Below are 27896 nucleotides of genomic sequence, written 5' to 3'. Positions count from 1 at the left end.
TGCCGCCTGAGCACCGTAATATGGCGGGGAGGAGGAGGAGGAGGCGGCGGTGGATGGAGCTGCTCTCAGTCAGTACCAATTGAGCAGTTTGTTTCCTGCCAAGGCCCGGAGCGAGGGGAGGAAAGCTGCCGTGGCCGTGGGAGAACAGGTGTGTGCGTGAGAGGGGCCTTGACTCAGCGGGTCCGGCTGCGAGGCCGCAGGGCGGGCGGAATTGGCGCGCTATGTGAGGGCGGGCTCTGCACGGAACCCGAGCGAAGGTGCCGGGCTCTTGGGCCTCGAGCCTCTGGGAAGGCTCCGGGTGGGCGGAGGCGGATATCCCGGGGGCCGGCGGCACCGGGCGCGGAGGTGATGCTCAGATGCTGGCACCGTCTGGTGGGTGTTCGGGATGGAGCCTTATCAGAGGAGTTGGGGGAGGCGGGCTTGGGGCGCTAGGGTGAGGACAGAGGGTCCCCAGTAAATAAACTCGGGCCAGACCCGAGGAACCACCTCCTGTTGATAAAAGTGGTTGGGCCTTTTTTTTTTCTGGCGAGGGGAGCATCCCCAGGGTGTGCCCTGGCCGTTTCTGAACGGCAGTTACCACCAAGCAAAGACCCTAGGAGCGCTGTTTACTCTGCCTTTGCGATTCTCTGGGGGCAGAAGCATGAAGAAAAAAAGGAAATTCTCTTTATTACCCATGATGCTACTGGGTGTTTCCCACCCTTTGCTTCTATCTGGTTATAATCCCAGTTCCCTACCCCCCAGTTTAGGCAAATGGCAGGCACCTAGAGATTGATTTAGTGGGGAGGGGTCTGGACACAGCAAAATGAGGAAGCTGTTGTCCCCCTTTTTACGTTTTTAAGTTAAATTGAATCTTACCAGGAACCAAGAACTGTCGCTACCCTCCAGGAGTTCATAAACTAGTAAAAAAAAAATCATAGTCATCATCATCCTCTTCGAAATAAAAGTCGCTCCCATTTATTGATGCTGTCTGCATATCCTACAGTATACTAATGAATCCTCACAGAATCTCTTTGAGATAGATACTCTTGATTATCCCTGTTTTACAAATGAGGAAACTGAGACAGAGATGGTAAGTGAATTACCAAGAACATACAGCTAGTGTGTGTGCCTGAATAAGAACCTTCCCCTTTATTGCCTCTACAGGAAGTTTGTTTTTAGGATGACTGATGGGTAAACCACCAGCTAACAACTGACAACAAGGCAAGATGTGTTCTGTGTTACTTTTACCATTCCCTTCAGTGACATTTCTGATAGAGCACTGGTAAGGAGTAGGTAGCAGAATCATTAGTCTATGGAGTTTGCAAAGAGGCTTATTTGGAGAAGGATCATCGTCTAAATGGAGAAGACAGGGTATGTCTGAACTTGATGCAGCCAACAAATTATTAATTCAAGTGGACCAGTAATGCCTGCTGGTAAAGTATGGGGCAGCAGATTTGTGGTTGGAGTGGCCTTGTAGTCAAGGCTCCCTTAAAATAAAACCCTGCTGGCAGGGGTAATTGTGGCGTGAGAAGTGAAGTGCCCTCTTGCTTAATCATATAAGATACAGACACTCGCTTTTAAAATGGTTGCCTTTGCAGTTTAGAGGTACCAGTTTCTCTGAGAAACGGGTCATCTATGAAACAGTCATTCTCAAAATTCCATTCTTCCTTGCTAGCTTCTTTGCTGTGTAGTCCACTGTCTTCTTTTTTCTGGTTTACATTATTGTTTGAGCTAATTATCCTAATTTATTTATTCAATATTTTTATGAAGTGCCTACTGTGTACAGACACTGTCCTATGTAATGGGGATTCAGTGGTGAGCAAGACTGAGAAGGTACCTGTGCTTATGGAGCTTACATTTTGGTGGAGGAAGAAAGACAAAAACCAAGGAAATAAACAAGATAATTTCAGATAGTGGTAAGTGCTATGAAAATTGGGAAACAGCAGGGTAGTGTGGTAGTGAATGACACAGGGTTAATTTAGTTGGGATAATCAGGGATGGCCTCAGAAGAGGAGACCTCCAAGCTGAGACTAAAGGATGAGAGTGATCCAGTCATGCTCTAGGGTCACTTGGTAATTTCCATAATCATCATATTAGACTTGTATTTGGATGTTTAATACCTTATTATAGGCTGTAAGTTATGCTGTAATAATAATATATTGCTGTATGTCTGCAATATGTATGACAAACATATGCTGTTTAAGGGATGTGAATTTAACTTCCTGAAGCAATGAGGCATATTTTTTACATGATGTTGTTGAAAGAAATATAAAACTTTTGCCATAAAGATATTTTATTTCCTTAAATTTCCCAGACCTTCCATTCTTTGCTTGTGTGTCCATTGGAAGTATATTACATTAATTATATGACTAATCTGCTTTGGTTTCTTGTAATGCTGGATGCATGGGTTGTGTTAAAAAATCTTTTGAAGTATTTTAGTAGAAATGGGGTCATTCGAATTTCTCATATCTTAGCTTATGCCTATTTTGATTGTTAAGATATAATGTGGGTTGAAGGCTAGATTAAAAAAGGAGGCCTTGCTATGGTTATCATGCAGTTAAGGTGTTTTGTTTTTTACTTTTGCTTGTCTTATGAATATAAGTTTGCAAAATAATCTCATTTACACTCTAGAGAACCATTTCTTTGAAATTAAACTCTCAGTTTGCATAAATGAATGTAGAAATAATTAGAATTGATGGGATGGTAGGAAGAAGTCTTGCTATTAATAAGACTACGAGTTGGTCAAAAGTAGCAATATATCTTTTTTCATAATCTAATCATAATTTTGAATATGATTTTTCTTCATTTCTAACTGTGATATTATTTGTCCCTGATACGTTAGCGTACTAAATTTTTAAGTACCTTGAGGCTTAGGGCAGTTTCGTATTGTATCTTGTTTCATGTTTGCATATCCCACGTCATGAATTGAATTTCCCTCCCCTCTCTCTTTTTTTATTTGTTAATTAATTGTTTTAAAATGAACACTTAAAGAAGCATTATTGTATTAGTTTTTCTGTTTTCACAGATCATATCGTTGTTGGTTATGTGTCCAGTGATATCCCTCTTTCCCTTTCCCTTTCCCTTGTTTATTTAAAGGAAACAATGCCAGACATAATGCTATGGAAACAGGCAATCAAATATTTAACACTTGCTACATGAATGAATTTGGTATCTAACTCTTCCTTTTACCTTGTATTTTCATAGCCACCATCACAGGTTCCCAGAAATTGTGAAATTACTAGACTGATTATTTTAAGTGGTTTGGTGATGGTTCCACTTTTTAACAGTAAAGTGAATTAATATGAGAGCCAGTAGATTCTGTTTTCCACTTCCGACTGATTTGCTCAGTTATCGTGGAGTCAAATTATATTCTTAAGGTATGCAAGTAATAGACTTTGGACTCCATGATAGAAAAAAGAACTTTTGAAAGTAAATACCAGTTTTTATTTAACTAGCCCTTTTGTCTCTTTTTTTGGCTACAAAAGCATTCCAACCTTTGTATTATTTAGGTTTTTTTTTTTTTTTAATAAACCGTGGTACACATTTTTGTGCTTAGATTTCTTATTTATTTATTTTGACTGCGTTGGGTCTTTGTTGCCGCGTGCGGGCTTTCTCTAGCTGTGGCGAGCGGGGGCTACTCTTCGTTGGGTGAGCAGGCTTTTCATTGTGGTGGCTTCCTCTTGTTGCAGAGCACAGGCTCTAGGCACGCAGGCTCAGTAGTTGTGGCTTGCGGGCTCTAGAGCACAGGCTCAATAGTTGTGGTGTATGGGCTTAGTTGATCCGTGGCATGTGGTATCTTCCCGGACCAGGGCTCGAACCTGTGTCCCCTGCATTGGCAGACGGATTCTTAATCACTTTGCCACCAGGGAAGTCCTATTTAGTTTTCCTTGTGATGTGTAGATAAGTCCTCCTGAAGAAAAGATAATATTATGTTTTACAACTGAAGTTAGTTAGGTTGTATAGAACTTTGTTTCCTTTCAGAAGGTTTCATTGCTAAGTTCTTAGTACTTTTCTAAACTAATCACATTTAAAGATTGATTATGTACAAATCTTCAGAAATATTTAATAATGAAGCAAGGCTTGACTGGGCAGGGTCTTGAGGTGCTTTCCTATACCCAAGAATTAGCTCCTGATCAGTGAAACAATTCTGGGAAAGCCAGTTCTAGGACTTGTGAATTCTAGGAATATTTCAATGCCCTACAAATTTGCCAAATAAATTAAGATCTATTTTTGTCAGCACATTAAAAATGGCTTTTTTTCTCTCTTGTAGTGTGATTGTGGGAAGATGGAAGAGTATGAGAAGTTCTGTGAGAAAATTCTTGCCAGAATCCAAGAAGCATCACTATCCACAGAGAGCTTTCTACCTGTCCAGTCTGAAAGCATCTCACTTATTCGCTTCCATGGAGTGGCTGTGCTTTCTCCACTGGTAAATGTTTTTGATTTTAAATAATCTTTTTTTCTATAGTGAACCACTAAGGTAGTTCCAGAAAAACAAAAGAAAGGTTGGCTTATAAATATCAAAACGATGCCTGACCCTTTTCATAAGTAAAGCAATGCAAATGAGTTAGCGGTTGGTTTTTTTTGTTTTTTGCTTTTTTTTTTTAACATATTTGATTGGCAGCGATCTGATAGGACCTAGTATTTCTTTTTTTTTGGGGGGGGGCGTAGGAGTTTATTAATTAATTTATTTTTGCTGTGTTGCGTCTTCGTTTCTGTGCAAGGGCTTTCTCTAGTTGTGGCAAGCGGGGGCCTCTCACCGTCACAGCCTCTCTTGTTGCGGAGCACAGGCTCCAGACGCGCATGCTCAGGGGCCTAGTTGCTCCGCGGCACGTGGGATCTTCCCAGACCAGGGCTCGAACCCGTGTCCCCTGCATCGGCAGGCAGACTCTCAACCACTGCGCCACCAGGACCTAGTATTTCTTAGCTTGTGGGGAGGAGGCACTTAAAATGCACTTTTGCTGAGAGAATCGGTTGATTTTATTTTTTGATGAGCAGTTTGGTAGTGTTTATCAGAATTTAAAAGTGTATATAACCTTTGACTCAGCAATTCCATTTTGGAGAATATCTTACAATTATACTCATCCATGTGCCTGAAGAAGTCTGTGTAAGGCTATAGGAGCATTGTTTAAAAGAGCAAAAGATTGATAAACAACCTAAATGTCCATTAGTACTGGACTAGTTTAACTAACTGGTCCACTTTATAGACTCATTAAAATGAGTACAGTAGATCTTAATGTGTGGGCATGGAAGGATCTTCACAAGCTGCTGTAAATCACTGGACACAGCATGCTCTCAGAGGCAGCATAGAGTAGTAGTTAAAGCCTGGCTCTGGATCCTTCTGGCCTGGATTCAGATTATTGCTCTGCCACTTACCTGCTGTGTGAACTTGGAGGTCCATTTTCTTTATCTGTTAAATGAGGCTAAAAAATAGTGCCTACCTCATTGGGCTGTTTTGAGGAAAACGAACTAATACATTTAAAATGCTTAGAACACTACCTAGATCATAGTAGGTACTCAATATATGCTAACTATTTGGGTTTTTAAATAAGACTGTTATCTTCTTTCTCTGGGGAGGAGTGAGGGAATATCAGATGAGAGGGAAGACGCACTTTTCATCGTGTTTCCCTTTGATACTGATTGAATATTTTATAAATGTATGTGACGTTATTTCAAATCAGAAAATATTACTGAAAGAGAGTTTTAAATATATTTCTTTTTGTATAGCAGGATTTAAAAGGTCGATATTTTCTGTCAACTTTTTGTAATGAAATTTTCAACCATACAGAAAAGTTGAAAGGATAGTTCAGTGACTACCCACATATCTACCGTTTAGATTCAACGATTTTTAACATTTTTGCTGTCTTCACTTTATTGCGTTATTTGCTTTATTTAAAACTTTTTTTGTTTTATTGCTGAGCCATTTGAAAATTACAGATACATGACACTTCTCCCCTAAATATTCTGGTAAACAGTTTCTAAAAATAAGGATACTCTCCTACATAAAACTCCAATATCATATCACACTTTATGAAAATTAATAATTTTAACAGCATCTAATATTCTATTTATATTCAGATTTCTCTATTTGTGCTGAAAATGTCTTTTATAACTTTTTTATTGTCTGGATCCAGTCAGAGTTCACAAATAGCATTCACTTGTTACGTTTTTTAATGTCTTTGACATAGAACAGTTCCTTAATTTCTTTAAAAAATTGTTCTTTATGATAGTAAATTTTTAAAGAGATCTTACAGAATGCCTTATATTTTGGATTTGTCTAATTGTTTCCTCATGGTGACATTTAACTTACCCTCTAGTCCCTGTAGTTCCTATAAACTGGAAATTAGCCTAATAGTTTGGTTAGAGTCAGGTTAAACATTTTTAGCAAGAATTCTTTGGAGATGATGCCATGTACTTCATATTAAATTAAATCAGAAGTTACATAATGTGTAGTTGTTTGTCTATTAGTAATGTGTAGTTTGAACACTTGCTTCTACAGTGGAGACTGCCATATGACTCTAAAGGTATACATTTTCTTTTCTCTTTTTGATTAGCAAGTAAACTGGAATGATTCTTTGGTACCATGCAAATAAGAAAAGATTTTAAAACATTTTTATCAGCTACTTGATGACATATTGCTTGATTAGTTTAATATAGGCCAAAATGTCTGGGCCTTGTTGTGTAAGGTCTACGACTTTATCAGTTACTTATTTATAAACAAAATCTAATGCTTATGGACCTTAATCCATGATTTTAGGTTGTATTTGATAGTCAAATACTGCAACTTTGAAATAATTTTTTATGACATGTTTTCTATTTGCATAAATCTAAAATAAGTCTTGACTCCTTAACATAGTGACTAAACTTCCCAGGACTTAATAATAAAGACTTAAATCCACACACAAAAAAAATAATGCTTGGACGCCTTCAATTTTTTTCAGTACATTACATTTTTATTGGAGGTTACAATGAAGTGGAACCAAATATGTGTTCTGATTTTGTAGGCAAATAAAACATTTTCTGTTTCTTTTATCACCTTTGGACATTTTTTTGAGGTAGCAAAGAGGTGAAATGTATACTGATTAGAGGATTAGAAACTAAAGAATCTAACTGAACCAGTGAAGTAAGACATTACCAAATGAAAATCAAAACAGTAGCCAATAGGGTTAATTTTATCTTTCATTTCAGAGCATTTGATACGTGAACAGTTTTTTTTTCTTCCAACTTTTTTTTTCAATTGAGAATAATTACTTACAGTAAAATGCACAGATCTTAAGTGTTAAAGTTCCATGAATGCTGGGAACTTCCCTGGTGGCCTAGTGGTTAAGACTCCGTGCTCCCAATTCACGGGGCATGGGTTCAATCCCTGGTCAGGGAACTAAGATCACATATGCCACACAGTGCAACCAAAAAAAAAAAAAAGCAGTCCCATGAGTTCTGATATATGGCATCCATTTATAACTCACACCCATACAACATTTTCATCACCACAGAAAAATTTCATATGCTCCATCCCAGTCATCACCCCCAACCACTGTTCAGATTTCTTTCACTATAGATAGTTTTACCTGTTGTACACATTTTTAATCATTCTGGTTCAAAACTACCTGATTTTATGATATTTTTACATTTATGAGAAATAATTACATATTTATGATGTTTTTCAGCTTAATATTGAGAAAAGAAGGGAAATGCAACAAGAAAAGCAGAAAGCACTTGATGTAGAAGGAAGAAAGCAGGTTAACAGGAATAGAGCTTTACTGACACGTGTCCAGGAGATTCTAGAAAATGTTCAGGTGTGTAATTTAAGCTCTTTTAAATTATAATTAAGAAATCATGAATTAAGCATTGATGATAATTTTTCAGAAATAAATTTGCCTTAGTAGTTAATTACCAATATACTGTTAAGCTTGAGAATCTTCATAATTTGTGATATTCCATTTCAGTTACTCCAAAGAAAATTCACTTGCTTGTTAGTGGTGCTCAGTACTTGAATCAGAGGGTACTTAGACAATGGACCCATACACTGAGTATAATTGCTTGTTGTCTATGTCTTATGACTCTAAAAACATTGAATTCTCAGTGATAAAATGATAGAATTGGCCATTGTAGTTTACCTCTGAACTAATCAGACTATTGACTCAATGACCTTATTCTCATTCTCTGCTAAAGTAAATAACTGTCCCCCATTTTTTTTTCTGGTGAAAATTCTGCTCTTAGATACACAAATGCAATTTAGATTAGATAATAGAATTGCCTAGATGCATCTTAGATACAAATTGAAACTTTTTAAACAACACATCTATACCTTTGCAATGATTTTTATTTAATTTAAATTTGTATAAACAATGTGTTTTAAGGTCTGGATCATTTCATACTAAAAACAGTGAATTAGATAAAACAAATAATTTCTGCCTTATATAACCCTGTTTCGCTGGTTACATCTTTTAATTTTTTTTATAATCCTAGGGGTTTGTGGTTTGTGTAATTCATACTAGATGATTTATGTACAATGACCCTTAGGATATTTCCCACTAACTACTACCTTCATTTCTCTGTGGGTAGTAGATTTTAATTTGTAAAGTATAATTACTGCTCATATTGAGTTTATAAAATGTAGTGAGTAGCATAACAAAGGTGGGTTTTTAATTTATTAGATATTTCCTATTATTGGAACAAAAATGGCATATCATTCTTGGTCCACTGAGGGAATATATCAAATATACTACTAATGAATTTATTGTTGAGTTTAAAGACTTTCTCTGCTTAATAGAACGTGTACAATGTTGAACTATAGAGTAATGAATTAATTATTCAGATAGAGAAATTTTATATAATACAAATAGATTTCTAAGGTCTGTTTTACCTGTAAAACCTATGATTCTGATAGATTTTGTTGTTGTTGTTATTTAAATTGTCTAACCAAAGGCTTTTTTAGTGATGTACAAAAAGCATGGCTGCCGAATATCACAAATATGAAATGTTTAGCTATTTTGAGGAAATAATTTATTTTACTTAAACCTGCGAACATGTGTCATGAGTATGTATCCCTTTTGTTTTATTTCTATCGTGAGGTTGTGACCAAGTAGATCTTGTACTGTTTATTGCGTAGGACCTGGAAATCATTCCATGTCTTGGGATTTGTAAGGTAAAATATGAGTGCCATATTGCCTAAGAAAAAAAACACATACAAAGCAACCTAAAAATCTTTTAAAATTCAGGATTCTGGAGTGTATTCATATGACAATATGATAATGATTTCTGCCAGTTTCATATATGCTTGTATAATGTTTAGAAAACATCCTAGTTCACTTTTTGTTCTTTTGCAAAGTCGAGTTATTTAGATACAAAATGTAATTTTATTGTTTTCTGTTGGATCTTTTGTGTATACAATTGTTTTCATCTTTATTAAATTTTTAACTTATTTTGCTTGTTCAAAAACTCATTAATAGGTTGCTGTTTTATTTTATTTTTTTATTTTTTATAAATTTATTTATTTATTTTTGGCTGGGTTGGGTCTTCGTTTCTGTGCGAGGGCTTTCTCTAGGTGCGGCGAGCGGGGGCCACTCTTCATGGCGGTGCGTGGGCCTCTCACTGTTGCGGCCTCTCCTGTTGCGGAGCTCCGCGGCATGTGGGATCCTCCCAGACCAGGGCTCGAACCCGTGTCCCCTGCATTGGCAGGCAGATTCTCAGCCACTGCGCCACCAGGGAAGCCCCCAGGTTGCTGTTTTAAATGATCATCCAGCTAATCAAATTGAAATTTGCCTTAATCAGGTTTTAAGTTGAAGTTTTTCTTAATTTTTAAGTATTAAGCTCGATGGCTGACCTTTCATTTACCACAAATTTGTCTCATCATATAGAAGGATTTTAGTTAAAATTTGGAGTAAGCGTATGGGAGGCAGGAGTCTTGGTACTGAATTATTTTTTTGCTTAATCAGTGTCCTGGGCAAGTTAGTTCTTGTTAAAGAGGAATCGTCTATGTTAGGAATTTAATTACTTGCTATTTATCTTACACATTATTATCCCTAGATGACAGTTCTCATAGGAGGAGCAGTGGTGATGTTATAACATACAACCAGAAGAAAGCTGACGAAAATGCTTCTATCCCAAGGTTAAATTGCACATGAGTATATGAATATATATGCACGTATGTTCATATTTGTATCAGATTAGATAAGTGACTTTTTTTCTTTTCTTTCTTTCTTTCTTTTTTTTTTTTTTTTTTCGGTACGCGGGCCTCTCACTGTTGTGGCCTCTCCCGTTGCAGAGCACAGGCTCCGGACGCGCAGGCTCAGCGGCCACGGCTCACGGGCCCAGCCGCTCCACGGCATGCGGGACCCCCCCGGACCGGGGCACAAACCCATATCCCCTGCATCGGCAGGCTGACTCTTAACCCCTGCGCCACCAGGGAAGCCCCTCTTTGTTTCTTTCTTTTTGGCCGCACCTGGCGACATGTGGGATCTTAGTTCCCCGACCAAGGACTGAACCCGCACCCCCTGCAGTGGAAGTGCGGAGTCTTAACCACTGGACCATGAAGGAATTCTCTTTTAATCTGTTAATAAATAGGCCAGGATGACCAGTAGATGCTTTTTATAGTAATTTGAGCTCCATGTGATATAGAATACCATAGAAAAGGTCATCTGAGTTTTTATTTGTGTTTTCAAATATTAGAACTCTGAATCTTCAGTTTCAGTTTCACTTTAGAAAACAATGAAATCAAAGGCTTTTTGTGTAGTCAGGACATATTACTTTTTATTTCTTAAATTTATTTTTATTTGTTTATTTATTTTTTGGCTGAGCCACACGGCATGTGAAGTTAGTTCCCCAAGCAGGGATCGAACCTGTGCCCCGTGCAATGGAAGTACGGAATCCTAACCAATGGACCACCAGGGAATTCCTGGAAATAATAATTTTTAAATTTCCTTTTTCAGGTTAGAAAAGCACCTAATGCCTGTGATTTTGATCAGTGGGAGACTGAAACAGTTTACTCTAATTCAGAAGTCAGAAACTTGAATGTTCCTGCTACACTTCCAAATATCTTGCCAAGCCCTACTGAACACTCTACTTTAGCAAAGTTTGAAAAGATAACTGGAATTTTGCCATTGAATACTGAGGACCAATTTAAATCTAATGGGGTAGACTTAGCTAGGGACTCAGAAGAATTCAGTTATCTGAAGCAATGTGATAGTTCAAATATTAGCCACACTGAAAACGAAGCTTCTCTAAAGACCTCCTCAGCAGCTGCACAAGAGCCGCTTATTTCTGGTGGTCTCTTTCCAACAAATGAAGAACAAGAGCCATCACTTCTGGGGGAAGTTACTCCCGATCCCTACATAATGAGTCTTCAGAAGCTGATGAAAAAGTCAAAGGAGTATATAGAAAGAGAGCAATCTAGACACAGTCTGAGAAGTAGTGCAAAGAGGAGTGTTAATGAGAGTTATTCAGACAAAGAAAATGATGCTGTTAAAGTGACTGACTGTGAAAAGGAGAAGGCCCAGTTGATGGGCAAGCACTGTGGTTCAGTTATTCCTGACAAACCAAGCCTTAATAAATCAAATGTTCTTCTCCAAGGTGCTTCCACTCAAGCAAGCAGCGTGAATACATCCATTTTAGGTAGCTTTTCTAAAGTGGACATACCTATACCAACTGGCCATTCTACTGTTTTAGAGCCTGATTCTGATTTTAAACGCATTCCCACTTTTGTTACTGAAAATAATGTTATCAAAAGTCTTACTGGTTCATATGCCAAATTACCTAGCCCAGAGCCAAGCCTAAGTCCTAAAATGCATCGAAGGTGTTCTAGGCCATCATCAGCATGTCATATACTTATAAATAACCCAATAAATGCTTGTGAATTAAGTCCTAAAGGAAAAGAACAGGCAGTAGACTTAGTTGTTCAAGAAACTGATGAAAAAACAAATGTACCTGAAACTGTGCCAGAGTTACCAATTGATTTAGCAGGAGTTTGTTCAAGCAAGATTTATGTCAGTAAAAATACATCTGAAGCCATACAGGAAATGGTTTTAGGTAAATCAAATCAGGTATGTCAGTCTTCAGGAAGTCAATTAGAAAATAAAGTTATTCATGGACTTGCTATCATGGAAGGTCAGTTAACATCTGATGGGAGAGGACCACAGAAAATGGACAGTACAGGTACTGCAGTGGAAAGATTGCATGAGCCATATGCCACCAGTCAATGTATAGTGAATCAAAACTTTGGAACTGTGAGTGGACTCAAGTCAGCCAATGTGTTAGAGAAAAACTGCAATTTCCAAATGGGACTGAATAAGTCTTACGACGTAAAAAACCCATCTCCTTTACTGATGCAAAACCAGAATACCAGACTGCATATGGACACCCCTACAGCGTCCTATGGAAATGAACAATTTTTGGATAACAGTTTTGAGAAAGTTAAACGGAGACTTGATTTAGATATTGATAATTTGCAAAAAGAAAACTGGCCTTATGTCATAACAACTGGAATAGCTGAACAGGAAAGGCAACATTTGCCAGAAAAAAGATACTTTAAGGGGTCTGTCTACATCAACAAGAATAAAATATTAGAAAGTAGTTCAAAAGGTAAGAAAGCTTCGAAGTGTTTAATATCTGCCAAGCAGGTGGCATCTCTATTTAATACCTTTAATTGATAATTAATAATTGTCATAATAATAATAATTGCAGAATAATTATAATTGTCTTCATCTGTTCATTTATCAGAGAGCATCACTAGCTACAGTTTACTGCCATTTGATAGGCTTTCTTAAAGGATTTTCCTATTTAGATTATGAATCTTTCACAATCCACTTGGTATTATAGAGAATATTGTTAACGACTGGAGGAAAAAGTTCTTGCATGAAACATCACTCATAATTTTAATCCAGTATATTGCTATGATGTTTTCCTTTTGGACTGTGGTTTCTAATATTTTCATCAGTTTGCCCTTTCATTTGTAATGAGATCTTCATGTAGTTGGCCCTTTAGTAAACACTTTAACACTAAATTATTAGAGAAGATATCACAAATAAGGCTCTGTGAGTAGTGTTTCAAGAGTGGTGTCTTTATTAATGAAAATTATTTCAAATTTCTTTCTGTTGCATCTAGTGTTATATTAACAGTAACTTGTTAAAACATGTCTTCTTTATTACTCCTTACTTTGTTGTCATGGCTCATAATTCTTCATTACTGATGTGGAAGACATATAAATCAAGTAAATCATGTTTTTAGACACAGACATTTCAACTCTAATGTGATATGCATCCTCCTGAAAAAAACTTCGTATTCTGTAAAATTGCACCTAAAAGTAACAAGGTTTATAGGAAAAATAGGGTTGGGTTGGGGCAGACTACGTAACACCTGTGCGACTTTATAAGCACTCTAATAAAAACAGTTGATATCTGAGGAGCCAGCTTGGCTTCTCCAAGTAGATGACGTAGCAGGCTAGAAGCTGTCTCGGTGAATACCTAAAGGACACAGACTGACCAAGTGGCAGTTCTGGCAGTGCTTTCACAAGAGGAAGGCCGCTGCGTGTGAGATGAGGCCAGGCATGGAGGCAGCCGGCTTGCTATCAGAGTGGGCAAGGGTGGCAGTGCATCGTGCCGAGAGCTGCCCGTAGCTTGGCTGCCTGCCTCGGGCACACCTCCCAGAGAGGGATCCCCTGGACAGGCACTCATTTATAAAGTTTTTAAGGTAGAGCTGAATGGACTCCAGTTGTTGGCTGAGTGGTCGAGTGGAGGGCGTTTGTCCTTTCTTGCTGAACGTTACAATTCACCTGCTTTTCCAGCCCCCCTCCCCCACCTATAAAAAAATTGCACGTGAACAACTGCATATTGTTGTAGCTGAATAAAATGTATTTAGGAACAAATTATCAGAATACCATGGCAGGTAGGACAAATATAATGCGCTTATCTTCAATGAAAATCATTGACTGTGTATTTAGAAAGAAGGATTCTTTGAATTTAGTTGAATTATAATGGATTCCTAAATATCTATGTGCTACATCTGTGTAATACTTGATATTTCAACATTTCAAAGTGTCACACCACTTTCTATTCAGTAGGTTGCATAGTCATACTGATTTAATAAATTTTTTAGTTAGTAATTAAAATATCTAGAATTTTAATATCCAATCTTTTTTGGAGCCTCAAGCTGAGTAGCTTTATACTGTCAAAGCAACATTTATTTTAAAAAAGTAAAACAAAGCAAAAGTAGAAGCTACAATACCAGAGACCCTGGAGAAGGACAGGAGTGAAGAAAATAAATGGAGGTGAGATGCACATGAGAACCACATTGTGAGGTTAATTGGAGTAAAGAGAATTGGACGGAACACATAGTCTTGGCTTCATCAGTTCAGATCATGATGGGATCTGTCGAACGAGTGGGTTAGGGTGATGAGATACAGACCTTTAGTAGCATGAAATGAGAGGAGGGCCAAAGAGAATGTGATTCAAAGTGGGGACCTGGCTGTATCTTGATTGTACTGGGTCAGATCCAGGAATACTCTCTGGTCAGAAGCGTAATTTAAATTGATGTTATAAAACATCAGATATTACTAAATTTTCTAAATTTGAGGGGACATGTTTCTTTTCAGAAGGTGAGGAGATATTAAAAAGCAAGATGATAGCTTTCGAAGAAATGCGGAAGAGACTAGAAGAGCAGCACGCCCAGCAGTTATCGCTACTCATAGCTGAGCAGGAAAGGGAACAGGAGAGACTGCAAAAGGTGAGGAATTAAAATGTAGGGATATAGGGCTGGTGAGTGGAGTTTTGGTCATGTTTAGGATACTTATAATTGTTACCCTTGTATATCTTAATCTAAGGGGGTTATTGATTTTCATACATGGAGAGTACTTTTTTGTTTGGATTTAAGAAAAAAGTGACTTTGGAATTATCAATTTTTTTTTTAACATCTTTATTGGAGTATAATTGCTTTACAATGGTGTGTTAGTTTCTGCTTTATAACAAAGTGAATCTGCTATATATATACACATATCCCCATATCTCTTCCCTCTTGCATCTCCCTCCCTCCCACCCTCCCTATCCCACCCCTCTAGGTGGTCACAAAGCACCGAGCTGATATGCCTGTGCTATGTGGCTGCTTCCCACTAGCTATTGGTTTTACATTTGGTAGTGTATATATGTCCATGCCACTCTCTCACTTTGTCCCAGCTTACCCTTCCCCCTCCCCATGTCATGGAGAGTATTTTTAGTGCCAAAATGTGAATTAAAATATTTTGATCCTTATCTAAAAATAAATGCATAATTTATCAAAAGGATACTTAATTGAATCCTTGATTCAAAATTTGTAATATTTTTAAAAGGTATTTTGTAAGTAGATGCTGAAATATGCATTCTGTAAGAGTATATCATAAGAGGAAGGACACTTGTTTTAAGATTATCACATTTCAAAATCAATTAAATAAATTGTCAATTTTATTTGAGGGAGGAGAACCTGAAATAAATAATTTGCTGATAATCATACATACTTTTAGCTGAGCCTAAAATACTATTTGGAGATGTAATTAAAAGAGCTACCATATTATAATAAACTTAATCTACAGGAAATAGAAGAACGGGAGAAAATGTTAAAAGAGAAGAAGGTGATTACAGCGGAAGCCTCCGAATTGGGCACTAGCAATGCTGTGGACTTAGAATGGAGAAAGATAAGTGACTCTGGTTTACTAGAAACAGTGCTGTCTCAAGTGGACTCACTCCATTCTTCAAATTCAAATAGTTCTGGTAAATATTAAAAAAATCCTTTTCCATTTGAAAAAATTATCCTATAGTAAGATATTTTATTTGGCACACTTTAAAATTGTACCTCCTTTCTATAAGTCATTCCACATCCAACCCATGCTATTTGCCAGCTTCTTAGAAACTGGTGAAAAATGAAATGATAGCAGCAGATCAAAGACCAATGAGCAGGTTCACGAGAAAAGCCACCTTAGCAAGGAAAATATCAGGAAATTTGGCTCAGAGCCTGGTCTTTGTTCATTCAAGTAGCAGGTGATATTCTTCAAGTGATAACACAGTTTGCTATCTCCTGAGTGATCTTGAATTACATCTAATTACCCAGTCCCAATAAGAGCTTATCTTCACATCTTCAATTATCCTGAGATGCTGTTTGTGTTGAAAAGATCCATCTGGTGCATATGCTTAAAGTCCATAAATACTTTAAGTCTGCTATGGATCAGTTTCAGAGTTGTTATTCTTGATGAGTGTCATGTTTATTTGGATGTTCTGTGTATTCTAATTATTTGACATCAAGTATAATACTTTATGTATATTTCTCAAGGTTTCACAAGTTCTGCCCTACAACACAGCTTTGGTTCTGCAAGTGAAGTACCATTCTACCTCTGGGGATCATCAACTAGTGGCTTGACCAAACTCTCAGTAACAAGACCTTTTGGAAGGGCCAAAACTAAATGGTCTCAGGTGGGCAAACTTAAAGATACATGCATGCACGTCTGTCTATATCTTTTCTAAAGAGCTATGTTATCTTAGGTTGTACAAATGAGGCATAAATATTTTGCAATACATCAAAAGCTTAGCTTTTATTAAAGATTAAACTACACAGAGTAAACATATAGAAGAATTTAGTTCATTGTAATAGATTAAGAAAAACAGTCTTGAGTATAATGCTCAGATTATTAAAATGTTGTGTCTATTTTATTTCTTCTAGGTTTTCAGTGCAGAAGTACAAGCAAAATTTAACAAAGTAACTGCAGTAGCAAAAGGATTTCTTACTCGTAGGCTCATGCAGACAGATAAACTGAAACAACTTCGACAAACTGTAAAAGTAAGAGGGTTGTGTAAATTGTATTACATTTCTGTCTCAGTTTCTGTCAGTGTTGTGACAGCTGAGTTGACAAATTAGTTCAGAACTTAGGCAGATCAAACATTTTTTAGTCACATAATGTAGGCTGTTTTAGAAATTGATTAATCTCATTCAGATAATTTTTTAAAATATGTAAACGGGGCTTCCCTGGTGGCGCAGTGGTTGAGAGTCTGCCTGCCGATGCAGGGGACGCGGGTTCGCGCCCCGGTCCGGGAGGATCCCACATGCCGCGGAGCGGCTGGGCCCGTGAGCCATGGCCGCTGAGCCTGCGCGTCCGGAGCCTGTGCTCCGCAACGGGAGGGGCCACAACAGTGAGAGGCCCACGTACAGAAAAAAAAAAAAAAAAATATGTAAACGAAGTAATTTGTGCATTTTTTTGGTCTCACTTTAAAGTGAGTGCTGTTTGACTTCTGATGTAATAGTTTTGTGTTCTTCATTTCGTTTTGACTGAGAAAAAGAACAAAAGGAAACTCCAGTGATCATGAAATCTTTCTAGAAAAATGAAGGAGCATTTCTTTCAGGATACTATGGAATTCATAAGAAGTTTTCAGTTGGAAGCACCGTTAAAGAGAGGTGTTGTTTCAGCACAAGATGCTTCTCTTCAGGAAAGAGTGTTAGCTCAGGTAATGCATGTATCCTCATGGCTCTTAGGAAATGGAAATGTTTTATTTCTCTACCTTCACTGAACCACTGAAAGTAGGTTTCAATGAAAACTTTAACCGTTTTCTCTAAATAAGAGCATACGTAATACTACTGACCTCTAACCTCATCTTTTTAAATGGGTATAATATTTTCTTCTTTTGAACTTAGTTGCGAGCTGCCCTGTATGGTATTCATGACATATTCTTTGTAATGGATGCAGCTGAAAGAATGTCTATTCTACATCATGATCGAGAAGTTCGCAAAGAGAAAATGCTCCGGCAAATGGTATGTTACATGACTTTTAAACTAGTGAGTGAAAAAAAATCTCTATTTCTTTTACACTCACAAATTATTTCTGTTACCAAATGTGTGGGTTTTCCCCCCACACCAGATCTCTGACACCAGCTGGGTGTCCTACAATTCAATTCAGTTCTGATACCATCTACCTGGAGTTAGTATCAGATCCTACATGTCAAGGAGGCAGTCTTATGAGACTGCCTCCACTTCAGATGCCAATCTCATTAAATAAATCTTTAGGAAAAAATAGGAAAGAATTTTTGTACTTGTTTAGATACATATTAATTATACATGTTAATTCAAGGGTTAAGTATATTTTATTAATAATTATGTTGCTTCTGACTAACTAGCTATAAAGTGGGGTTCCCATGACTCCCTCCTCGGGTTTGAAAATTTTTCTAGAATGGTTCACAGAACTCAGGGAAACAGTTGCTTACATTTAATGGTTTATTATATAATAAAGGATACAGTAACAGATACAGATGAACAGCCAGATAGAGAGATGCATAGGGCGAGGTGTGGAAGGGTCCTGAGAGCAGGAGCTTCTGTCCTGTGGAGGGTGTGTGCCACCTTCCCAGCATGTGGATGTGTATTTTAGGGTTTTTATGGAGGCTTCATCACGTAGGCATGATTGATTATTGACTCAATCTCTAGCCTCTGTCCTGTCCCCACAGGATAGGGGGTGAGGCTGAAAGTTTCAAGGTTGTAATCATGCTTGGTCTTTCTGGTGACTAGCCCTCATTCAGAGCCCACCAAAAGTTGTCTTATTAGAACAAAAGATACTTTGGGGAATTTCCCTGGCTGTCCAGTGGTTAAGGCTCGGTGCTTTCACTGTCGGGGCCTGGGTTCAAAAAAATTGCTTCTATCACCTGGGAAATTTCAAGGGATTTAGGAGCTCAGTGTTAGGAACCGAAGTCAAAGATCAAGCATTAGAACAAAAGATGCTCCTATCACTCAGGAGATTTGATTAAAAGGGTTTTAGGAGCTTTGTGTCAGGAACTGGGGTCAAAGACCAAATATTAATAGGAACCAGGGGCAGATCAATCGATTGATTGATCTATCTATAATTACTTCACATTGAGGTTCTTCTGGGTTTGGTGTAATTGATACTAAATATCATTCTTTATTGACTTTAGCACCATCCTACAATTCTTTTTTTTTTTTTTAATATTTATTTATTTCTGGCTGAGTTGGGTCTTCATTGCTATGCACAGGCTTTCTCTAGTTGTGGCGAGCGGGGGCTACTCTTGGTTGTGGTGCACGGGCTTCTCATTGTGGGGCTTCTCTTGTTGCGGAGCACAGGCTCTAGGTGTGTGGGCTTCAGTAGTTGTGGCTTACGGGCTCCAGAGCGCAGGCTCAGCAGTTGGCGGCGCACGGGCCTAGTTGTTCCGCACGGGCCTAGTTGCTCCGCGGCACATGGGATCCTCCCGGACCAGGGCCCAAACCCACGTCCTCCGCATTGGCAGGCGGACTCCCAACCACTGCACCACCAGGGAAGCCCCCATCCTACAATTCTTAAAACAGGTAGTTCCCAGGATTACCAATAATATTTAAATCTGTAGACAAATTTAAAAGAAATTGGCAAGAATTACATACTGTTTTTGGGATTAGATTTTTGAGTTAAGTGTTGAATATTACTTGGATGACTCATAAAAAACTGTCTGCTGCTCCTGATTGAATTTCCTTGAAACTGTCATGTACATTTACCTCTTTTGGAAATCAGAGTTAGAAAAGAGGCTCCAAATTAATTTGAAAAACAGTTGATCCTTGAACAACGTGGAGGCTTAGGGGTGGCCCACAGTCAGAAATTTCAGTATAACTTCTGACTCCCCAACAACTTAACTACTAACAGTCTACTGTTGACCAGAAGTCTTACCAATAACATAAACAGTCAATTAACACATATTTTATATGTTATATGTATTATATACTGTATCCTTAAAATAAAATAAGTTAGAGAAAAGAAAATATTCAGAAAATCATAAAGAAAATACATTTATAGTACTGTACTGTATTTATCAATACCATAATTTACGTTGTCTGTTTATAAGATGAATCATGTCTGTTAAGTACCTATATCAATATTGTCTTATATGATACAAAACACTGTAGATGTTATATGTATTACTAACATTAGACATCAAAAATGAAAAGATAAAAAAAATGAAAAGATAATGTGAAAAACAAGTTCACGTTTATTTACAGTTGTAACAATTCATGCATTGATAATGAGGAAGCAGCAATATGTTTGATTTATGGGAACCTAGTGTAATCAGTATGATTGCTTCACAGTAGCCTAGCCTGTACACTAAGGAATAAATTGTTATAATCATGGCATACAGTGTTGTCATATTCATAATACAGTATTGGAAACAGTGTTACATTAAAAAAACCCCACATACCTGTGATGATAGGCTGTAGTTGAGAGAGAAGAGAGGGAGAGGGAGGCAGAGAGAGAGAGAAAGAGCGAGAGGCCTGCATACTGAATGGTAATGTAACTCTTTGAAAGCAGTTATAAAACAGTAAGAAAACTAACACATTAATTTTATATTAAATATCACTCACCTTATGCTTATGTAAGGATAGACTAGTATATACATATATTTTATGCATTCATGACATAATTTTTTTTTCATATTTCTAGGTTATGTGGTTCATCTGTGAGTTTTTTAAAGTCATAAATCTCCAAAAAATTTTCCAATATATTTGTTGAAAAAAAACCTGCATGTAAGTCACCTGTGCAGTTCAAATCTGTGTTGTTCAAGGGTCAACTGTATATCAGAGTGTTGGAGATCTGTGGTTTGAATCAGGGATCTTAGTGTGGTTGGCAAAAGAAAAGCCAAATTTACACCATTTCATTGGGAAAAATAATTTTAATTAATTAAAAAAATTAGACTGCTTCAATTGTAAAGACTAAATTAAAGCTCAGAATGCCAGTAAGAGAAGCTTTTCCATGCAATTTGAGATCATTCAGTACTATACTTTAGTGGTATTACTGGTACCACTAGAGCTTTATGTTACTTTTGTATTTTAAAGGATAAAATGAAAAGTCCACGAGTGGCTCTTTCAGCTGCAACACAGAAGTCTCTTGATAGGAAGAAGTACATGAAGTAAGTCTTTTTCATGTCTTGTCATATTCTAATTTAATTATTATCAAGCCAATTAATTTTAAGCAACTGTTGGTTTGTATATTCAAATTAGAAATAAAGAATTGTTAACACTTCTGCAGCTGAGGTGATAGAAATCCCTTTATATAGTTTTCTTAAAATCAGGTGGTAAAATCTGATTTTATCTTTAGATAAATGTATTAACTAATAAATTGGTCAACATTCAACTTGTGTAATTGATAGCTAATCAAGTAATCTTAAAAATACTTAATCCTTATATTCAGTGTTAATTTTGTATCTTTTAAATATATTCTTTTTCAAATATCCTAAAGACTTCATAGCAGGAAAAACTTAATGCAAATAATACTCTGAAGCTATCCTATTAAAACTCTTCTTTCTTGAAATTCGTCTTTAGTATGCTTATTACAGGTCTTTCAGTAGTGCACCAACTTTGAAATGATGATTTGTTTCTGTCATCCTGTATCACATTTGTAATCATGTGTTTTCCCCCTTTCTAAATACATTATTTGTGTGTCCTTATTTTTATATTGTGTTAGAGCTGCAGAAATGGGAATGCCAAATAAGAAATTTTTGGTTAAGCAAAATCCTTCTGAAACAAGGTGAGAAAAATCACTTAGTCTCAGTAAGAGGCTATTTTTTAACTTTTAAGGAAAAGAAAATCTTATAAATCCCAAGCTTGTTTTTTGTTGGCTTTGTTCTACTTTACATCAGTAAATCTCTCCCTGTTGGGGTGGAGGGTCACAGAGTCAGAATCCATAGTAACACCTGGTCATATACATGGTCATGTGCCAGACCAGATGTTCCTGGAGCTTTCTGCATGCTATCTCTGATGGAAATTTGAGCCCCATATGTCCTGAGTTCAGTCTGCAGTCCAAGGGGTCTTTGATACTTACTTAAAAACCTTAGAAAGCTAGCTTAATGTTTCTGACGTGTTTTCTGCTCTTACAAGAGTGATGTTTTGTTTCTCAGATGTTTGAAAGGAAAAATTCCTTCTGTAAAGTACATAAATAAATTATCTAAAAGCACAAGGATTAATACTTGTGTTAGGCATCTCTTTCCTGATAAAAAAACCGAGGTTTGTTCTCTTGGTGAGCAAATAAGCACTATATTAATACACTGTAGTCAGTTTGTTTTGCATTGTGATAATGTATAGGCCAAATCGTTGCATCGTTGACTTCTGCCTCACTGTTTCTTTCATCTGTTGAAAGAAAGTGGGGGAAAAGCTGAATTTATCCTATTGAATTAATTTTTTATTTACCTTGTCAACAGAGTCCTTCAGCCAAATCAAGGACAGAATGCACCTGTTCATAGGCTACTGAGTAGACAAGGGTAAGAATTCAACACACATGGGTATTTAAAAATATTCAAATCAAGATTAGCTTTGAGAGGGATTAGCTTTTTATATAAAGGATAACTATTTTCAAATGTGATCTTTTTATCGTATTAGGAAGAGCTTTTAACGTTTTGTTCAAAGATAACCCTCTGATGTACTGTTGTGTATTAAATTTTAATTATCATCTTATGTTGGCGTGTTTTTACTTTTCATTTCATACCATTTTGCTCATTAAATAATGTAAACATCCACATAGTAAGTTCAACATCACCAAAGTGTTTCTCCAACAAAGCATAAGTCATGGTTATAGTCTCCTGACGAAGGGAAAGGTATAGTTTCCTTACTGTGCACATGCATGAGACTTAATTCTTTTCAAGCTTATTGTGCTTTGAACGGTTAATGCAGTATGGTTGCTTTTTTTGAATGTTGAACATTTAGAACTTAACGCAAGTGACTTATTAATTTTTTTATATTCAATTAGAACCCCTAAGACATCAGTGAAGGGGGTTGTGCAAAATAGACAGAAGTCTTCACAGAGCAGAGTGCCTAACAGAGCGCCTGTTTCAGGTGTGTAGCCAACGAATTCCTGAAACCCATTCAATAGAAAGTCGTGCACAAGCTGCCCCATGACCCAGGCCATACCAGCGGGATAGAGTGTCTTTCCTTGCCACCATAATTTTGGCATATTCACCGTCATTCCTACTAGTGATCATTTGTATTAGTATTTTGCGGCAGTCAGGAGATCTTAGTGAAACTGTGGTTGCAATCTTGATTTCTGTAAATTCCATGGAGACACTATGTATTTTTTAATCTGAAAACTTTGTAGAATTATACATGCTTAACTCAGAAAAGTTTTTATAAATGAGTAAAATATAATGATCTGATGTCTAAATCTGTGCATGTCTATTCAGCTTTGGGAAAGTGTATCACCCAGGAATATTTGTATCTGCACATAAGGGGAAGAATTGCTCTCTGACCACAAGGTCACATGTGAATATGCCAAATGGGAGGGGGTGAAGTCTTAATCTTTTGCTCAATAAGAAGCTTGAGCTAAATTTCTCTTTATGTTCATTATTTGAGAATTATTTAAGGGCTAAGCCAAAAAGTGTATTTTAAAATCCTATTTATGGTGGCAAAAAGACAAATTCAGTGTTGAGCTAATGCAAAACCCTTAAGCTAATGTTTTAATATTTTTTAGGTGTCTTTGTTAAGACACTGTGATAACTCACCAAAAATTATGTGATCCATTAAAACTACTTGCAAAATGCTTTGCTTTAACTAGACTGATTTCTAAACATTTAAAAGAAACCTAATCACCAGGCAATTAAAATTAAATCTTTAATCAATTCTAGTCTTCTCATTAATACACCATTAGTCATATTTTAGAGCTTTTATTACTAAGTAATTTTCTCCAAATTAGGAGGGAATAAGCAACATAAATTTTTTCATGTTATTCACCTAAGTTCAAAGAGGGAACAAGATATTGATCACAACTTTGAATTGATTGCTCACCTTTTGCATGTATATATAGTGAGTTTAATTCATAATGTTGAATATATAGAGGATAATTTAAAAGGTCATCTTTTGGAATTCACTGTGAGTGACAGTCAATGGAGTTGTTTTAAAGGGGATTACAGAGCTGAAAATCCCGCTTATTCCAGAGCTAGAATCAGCTGGTTTGAAAGATAACCATTTGGAAGAACTCAGACCAAACATCAAACCTGTTGCTTGTGAAGTTACATGGAATTTTAAGACATTTTCCATTTTTTCTCATGTTAGTGTTATATATTGTAATAAATCCTAGCTAGTTGGCAAATCATTGAGGAATTAGTATTGCTTTGCCTAATGTTGTCTATTGCCCGAGTGACTACTCTCCATATTCTTTTCTCATGCATTTCATCTCCACTATTTGTCACCTGTGAATCTATAAGTAAAATAGCAACTACTGTTTCTATTCAGTAATACGCAACAGTATAAAGGATGAATAGGAAGTCATTGCAGTTAATGTGTACAATGAAGTTTAGTATCTAGAACTATTGTGGTTTAATTGCATTGCAACATAATTATTAATAAAAATGTACTTAACCCTTGAATTAACATGTATAATTAATATGTATCTAAACAAGTACAAAAATTCTTTCCTAATTTTTCCTAAAGATTTATTTATACGTGAGTGCATATTTAGACAATTGAAAAAGACTAAAGAATTTTATCCTTTTACATAAACTGAAAATTTGGCTTATGACTAAAATTCTACTATGAATCTCAACACAGGGATCCATAGTTGCTTTTGAAAAGATTATTCTTTCCTCCTTAAATTTTTAATGGCCTGGATTATGTTTCAAACAAATTTGAAATTATGCTTTGATATGACCTACATGGAGGACAAACCTTTTATTAAGCATTTTATAGAAAACTCATTTTTATGTTGATAGACTATCATATTCTTAGACTGAAGTACAATTCTAAGGCGTTAAAGTTTGCTGCAAAGCAATTAAAGTTGTTTATAGTTTTTAGAAACTAAATTGCAGTCTCTGATCTCATATATGTTTTAAAACATTCATTTGATGTCTTGTGCTTGACTTAAGAGTTTACAGTGAAATTCAGAAATTGCTAATTAAAGCAGAGTAGGAGGCAGTAATGCAAAATGGTTAAGTAAAACAATGAATCAGGTAGAATTGGGTTCTCAGAGTTTCTACTTCTAGCTCTGTTACTTACACAGGTGACTTACTCTCCTATGTCTCAGTTTTATTATTGTTAAAATAGTAGTAACAATTTTGACCTCGTGATTATTTTACATAAGGATTAAATATAATAATGTGTTTTGCTTAGCTCAGTGCTTGGTACATAGTGAGCACTCATTAAATGGTATCATTACAGAAAAACTACATTGAGAAATAATAATAGTTTTGCTCTATTTTTAGGAGTATATGCAGGAAAAATCCAAAGAAAGCAGCCAAATGTTGCGACAACTTAAGAAGACAACATTCATTAGGATAAAAAAGGGGGGAAGGGTTAGGATCCGTATTATTTTCCCTGCTCACGACTTTTTATTTAACTCTGGACTCTGTTTACACAGGCAAAGTGATGCCAAAGGGCTGAAAAATCATCTGGATATTTTGGTCAGTCTGGCTAGTCCCATCCCCCCCACCGAATTTTCCTCTTAATATCAGTTTCAGGTGAAGACAAATTAGCGTTTAGTAATTGGCTCATTTCTGTCCTTAACCTGCACAAACATAAGTTTGTTTTATTACTCAGGTGTCCGCCGAGAACCTTTTTGTAAACTTAAAGGACATTTGCGTTTATTTCTATAAAATATTGAAAAGGTGTGATAACTTATAAATAAGTTCTGAAATACAAATTTCATTAATCTCTGCACACTGATTGCTGAATTTGATAAACTAGATACTGTTCTGTTTGAGGGGAAATTATTGCAGAAGAATGTTTTTCCCCGATTTTGTAACTTTGAAAACTCTGATTAATCTCTCATATTCTTGGACTTACAGTGTAACCACATAGGATAGAACACTTGCCTGTTGATTGTGGTCCACCAAAAATTCACCACAGGAGTAGCTGGGCATCACCATTTTGGTCATAGGTACACATTCCTCTCAGCAACTAGTTGTCTCACAGAAATGTTAGGCTTAATGTATGTTAATAATGTATGTTACCCTAGTACTATTAGAAACGTTTCTATTAAATTATAAAATCTTTCTGTGGAGGGTATAACAAATTTGGGGAAGATAGCACAACGTTCTTAAATGTAGTAGCGCTTAGGAATGAATGCATTATTACATCTATTTCTTTAAAATAGAATAACGTGTTGCATGCAGTTACATTTTCTATTTAGTCTGTTTATTTCTTCATAGTCTGCTTTTTTTAGCATGCTGGATTTAGGGGAGAATAAAGGGCTATACAATATGATAAATTCAGATTTTCAAATGGGATAATAATACTGTCTAGTTTAAAGTCTGCATTACATAAGAGGCACTAATGTTTAAGGTTTTTCATCACTTACATAATCATTTAAAATATAAACCAAAAAGTGTTACCAAGGGAACATGATTTTATGAAAAAGAATGTCACTGTTAATTTATCATGCCATCTCCAAAAGGGCTTTGTGCTTCTCACATAAAATTGGGAACATTTATGTGTACATTTAATCTTTCTAACTTAAATTTTAAAAAGATACTGGTATTTTGAAAATGCAGACTATATATATATTCTTAATATTCTCTTAAGAATGTTGAGATAAAGATTGTTTTCGATTTTCCTTTCCATTTAAAATTTAACTTTTACATCTAGCTGTAGACAGAAAATAGTAATCTACTCTGGGTGTAAACTTGATTTTCTTTATTGAGATGTATCATTTATTTAATGAGTGAATCAGAAAATTAGAAATAGAACACAGTCAAAAATGTCTGAGTTACCAATTTATATTTGTGGGCAAAGTGTATCAAAATTATCTTAATATGATAAATTGTGCTTTATCATTCTGAAAACTCAGGATACAGCTTACTCGGATCTTGTGGGTCTTTCCAGTATGAAAAACAGATGCTAAAAGTTTTGTGTACAGTAATGCAAATTGGCTACAACAAATAGTATGTTTCAGAAATAAAACTAGTTTTAGATTAAGGATGCAAAACTTGAGTGTTTTTTTTAAGGATAAAAGCTTGTGTGTTTTATAAATTTTTTTAATGTTCACAGCTTTTTCTCATAAAAGTGCCAGACATTGTTTTGTGCTTTTAATGGATTTTTATTTATATATATTATTTTTGTTATTTTTTCTTTGAGTGGAATGTCCATGAATGTAAATTATATTTATTTTTATACTTTAATTTTAATTTTCACTAGTTTTGCTTCTAGGCAAAAGGCAAAATAAACTTTTCATCTTAAAAGAAATCTCATTTGATCTTTTTTATTTACCAAAGAAAGGACTTTTGAAAAGTATGTGGCCAAGACATTAATATTATAATATGATAATTTTTTACAATTACAAGACCCATGAAAGGTATATCCCACTATTTAATATGTAACCCGTAACATTAGCCCCCCGGCATTTGATTTTGCATGAGTTGGACTTTTCAGAGGGCAAAAGTTCACTGGAGCTGGAAATGTCTTAGCCGGATCGAATGGGAGAGAATGCTAAGGTTGAAGCTCACACCAAGCTGCCAACTTGCACAGCGTTAAGAATCCAACCACTGCTGCTGCCTGGTCATCTAACGTGAGCATAGTCCAACGGTCCTCATTTTTACCTCTTATCGAGGAGATACTACATTTGACAATCTACAAGGCAGTGTGAGAACAGCCTCTCCCTTTTCTAGTGGCCACCCTTTGCTCTTGTTTATTATGTACATTGACTGGGAACTCTCTATTACTCATACTGAGCTGAAAACAAGGACCCATTCTGGAGATGAAGATTTTTTTTTCTGTCAGGTGTCACTGTCCCATGAACAACCACACACAATCCCCCTCCTACCCCCAAATGAAGAGTAATGGTTATAAAAAAAAAATAAGCAAGTGGAGTTGGAATGCTATCTGTAACACACCATAGTGGGCATACATGTAGGTTATAAAAAATTTAAAAAAGACTTTCAGTCATGGAATGCAGCAAATCCGATTGGGGTATGGTGCAGTGGAGTCACGTCGGTTAGGCTCTAAAGGACAGCTCTGAGAACAAATACCAT

At 36.3% G+C, this 27896-nt stretch overlaps 1 protein-coding gene across 5 annotated transcripts; it reads left to right on the top strand.

Annotated features, from left to right (window-relative positions):
• The first annotated feature begins 13 nt into the window (after positions 1–13).
• On the top strand, positions 14–27010 carry CCP110 (centriolar coiled-coil protein 110). Of its 5 annotated transcripts, none has more exons than XM_024744528.1 (16): positions 14–148; positions 1144–1895; positions 4250–4405; positions 7644–7772; positions 10908–12555; positions 14564–14694; positions 15533–15710; positions 16267–16406; positions 16654–16770; positions 17331–17432; positions 17620–17736; positions 20785–20858; positions 21413–21475; positions 22146–22205; positions 22691–22776; positions 25134–25186. In XM_024744528.1, exons 3-16 carry the CDS (start codon positions 4265–4267, stop codon positions 25184–25186), a joined length of 3039 nt encoding a protein of 1012 aa, XP_024600296.1. In that variant the 5' UTR covers positions 14–148; positions 1144–1895; positions 4250–4264. The 5 variants fall into 5 exon arrangements, with proteins under 5 accessions (XP_024600296.1, XP_024600294.1, XP_024600297.1 ...); XM_024744526.1 differs by having other exon boundaries at positions 56–148; positions 1750–1895; XM_024744529.1 differs by lacking the exon at positions 1144–1895 and having other exon boundaries at positions 59–148.
• Positions 27011–27896: the final 886 nt, after the last annotated feature.

The sequence above is a fragment of the Neophocaena asiaeorientalis genome, unplaced genomic scaffold (genome assembly GCF_003031525.2).
Source record: "Neophocaena asiaeorientalis asiaeorientalis breed wild unplaced genomic scaffold, Neophocaena_asiaeorientalis_V1.1 scaffold91, whole genome shotgun sequence".
Classification (NCBI taxonomy): Eukaryota; Metazoa; Chordata; class Mammalia; order Artiodactyla; family Phocoenidae; genus Neophocaena; species Neophocaena asiaeorientalis.
This window is presented reverse-complemented; position numbering and strand designations above follow the sequence as displayed.

Excerpts from the sequence above, each read along its gene's own strand:
- CCP110 (XM_024744528.1), top strand. The coding sequence starts at position 4,265 with ATGGAAGAGTATGAGAAGTTCTGTGAGAAAATTCTTGCCAGAATCCAA. Across the intron at positions 15,711-16,266 it reads TTCAAATTCAAATAGTTCTG|GTTTCACAAGTTCTGCCCTA; the intron begins GTAAATATTAAA and ends ATATTTCTCAAG. Across the intron at positions 17,737-20,784 it reads AGAAAATGCTCCGGCAAATG|GATAAAATGAAAAGTCCACG; the intron begins GTATGTTACATG and ends TGTATTTTAAAG.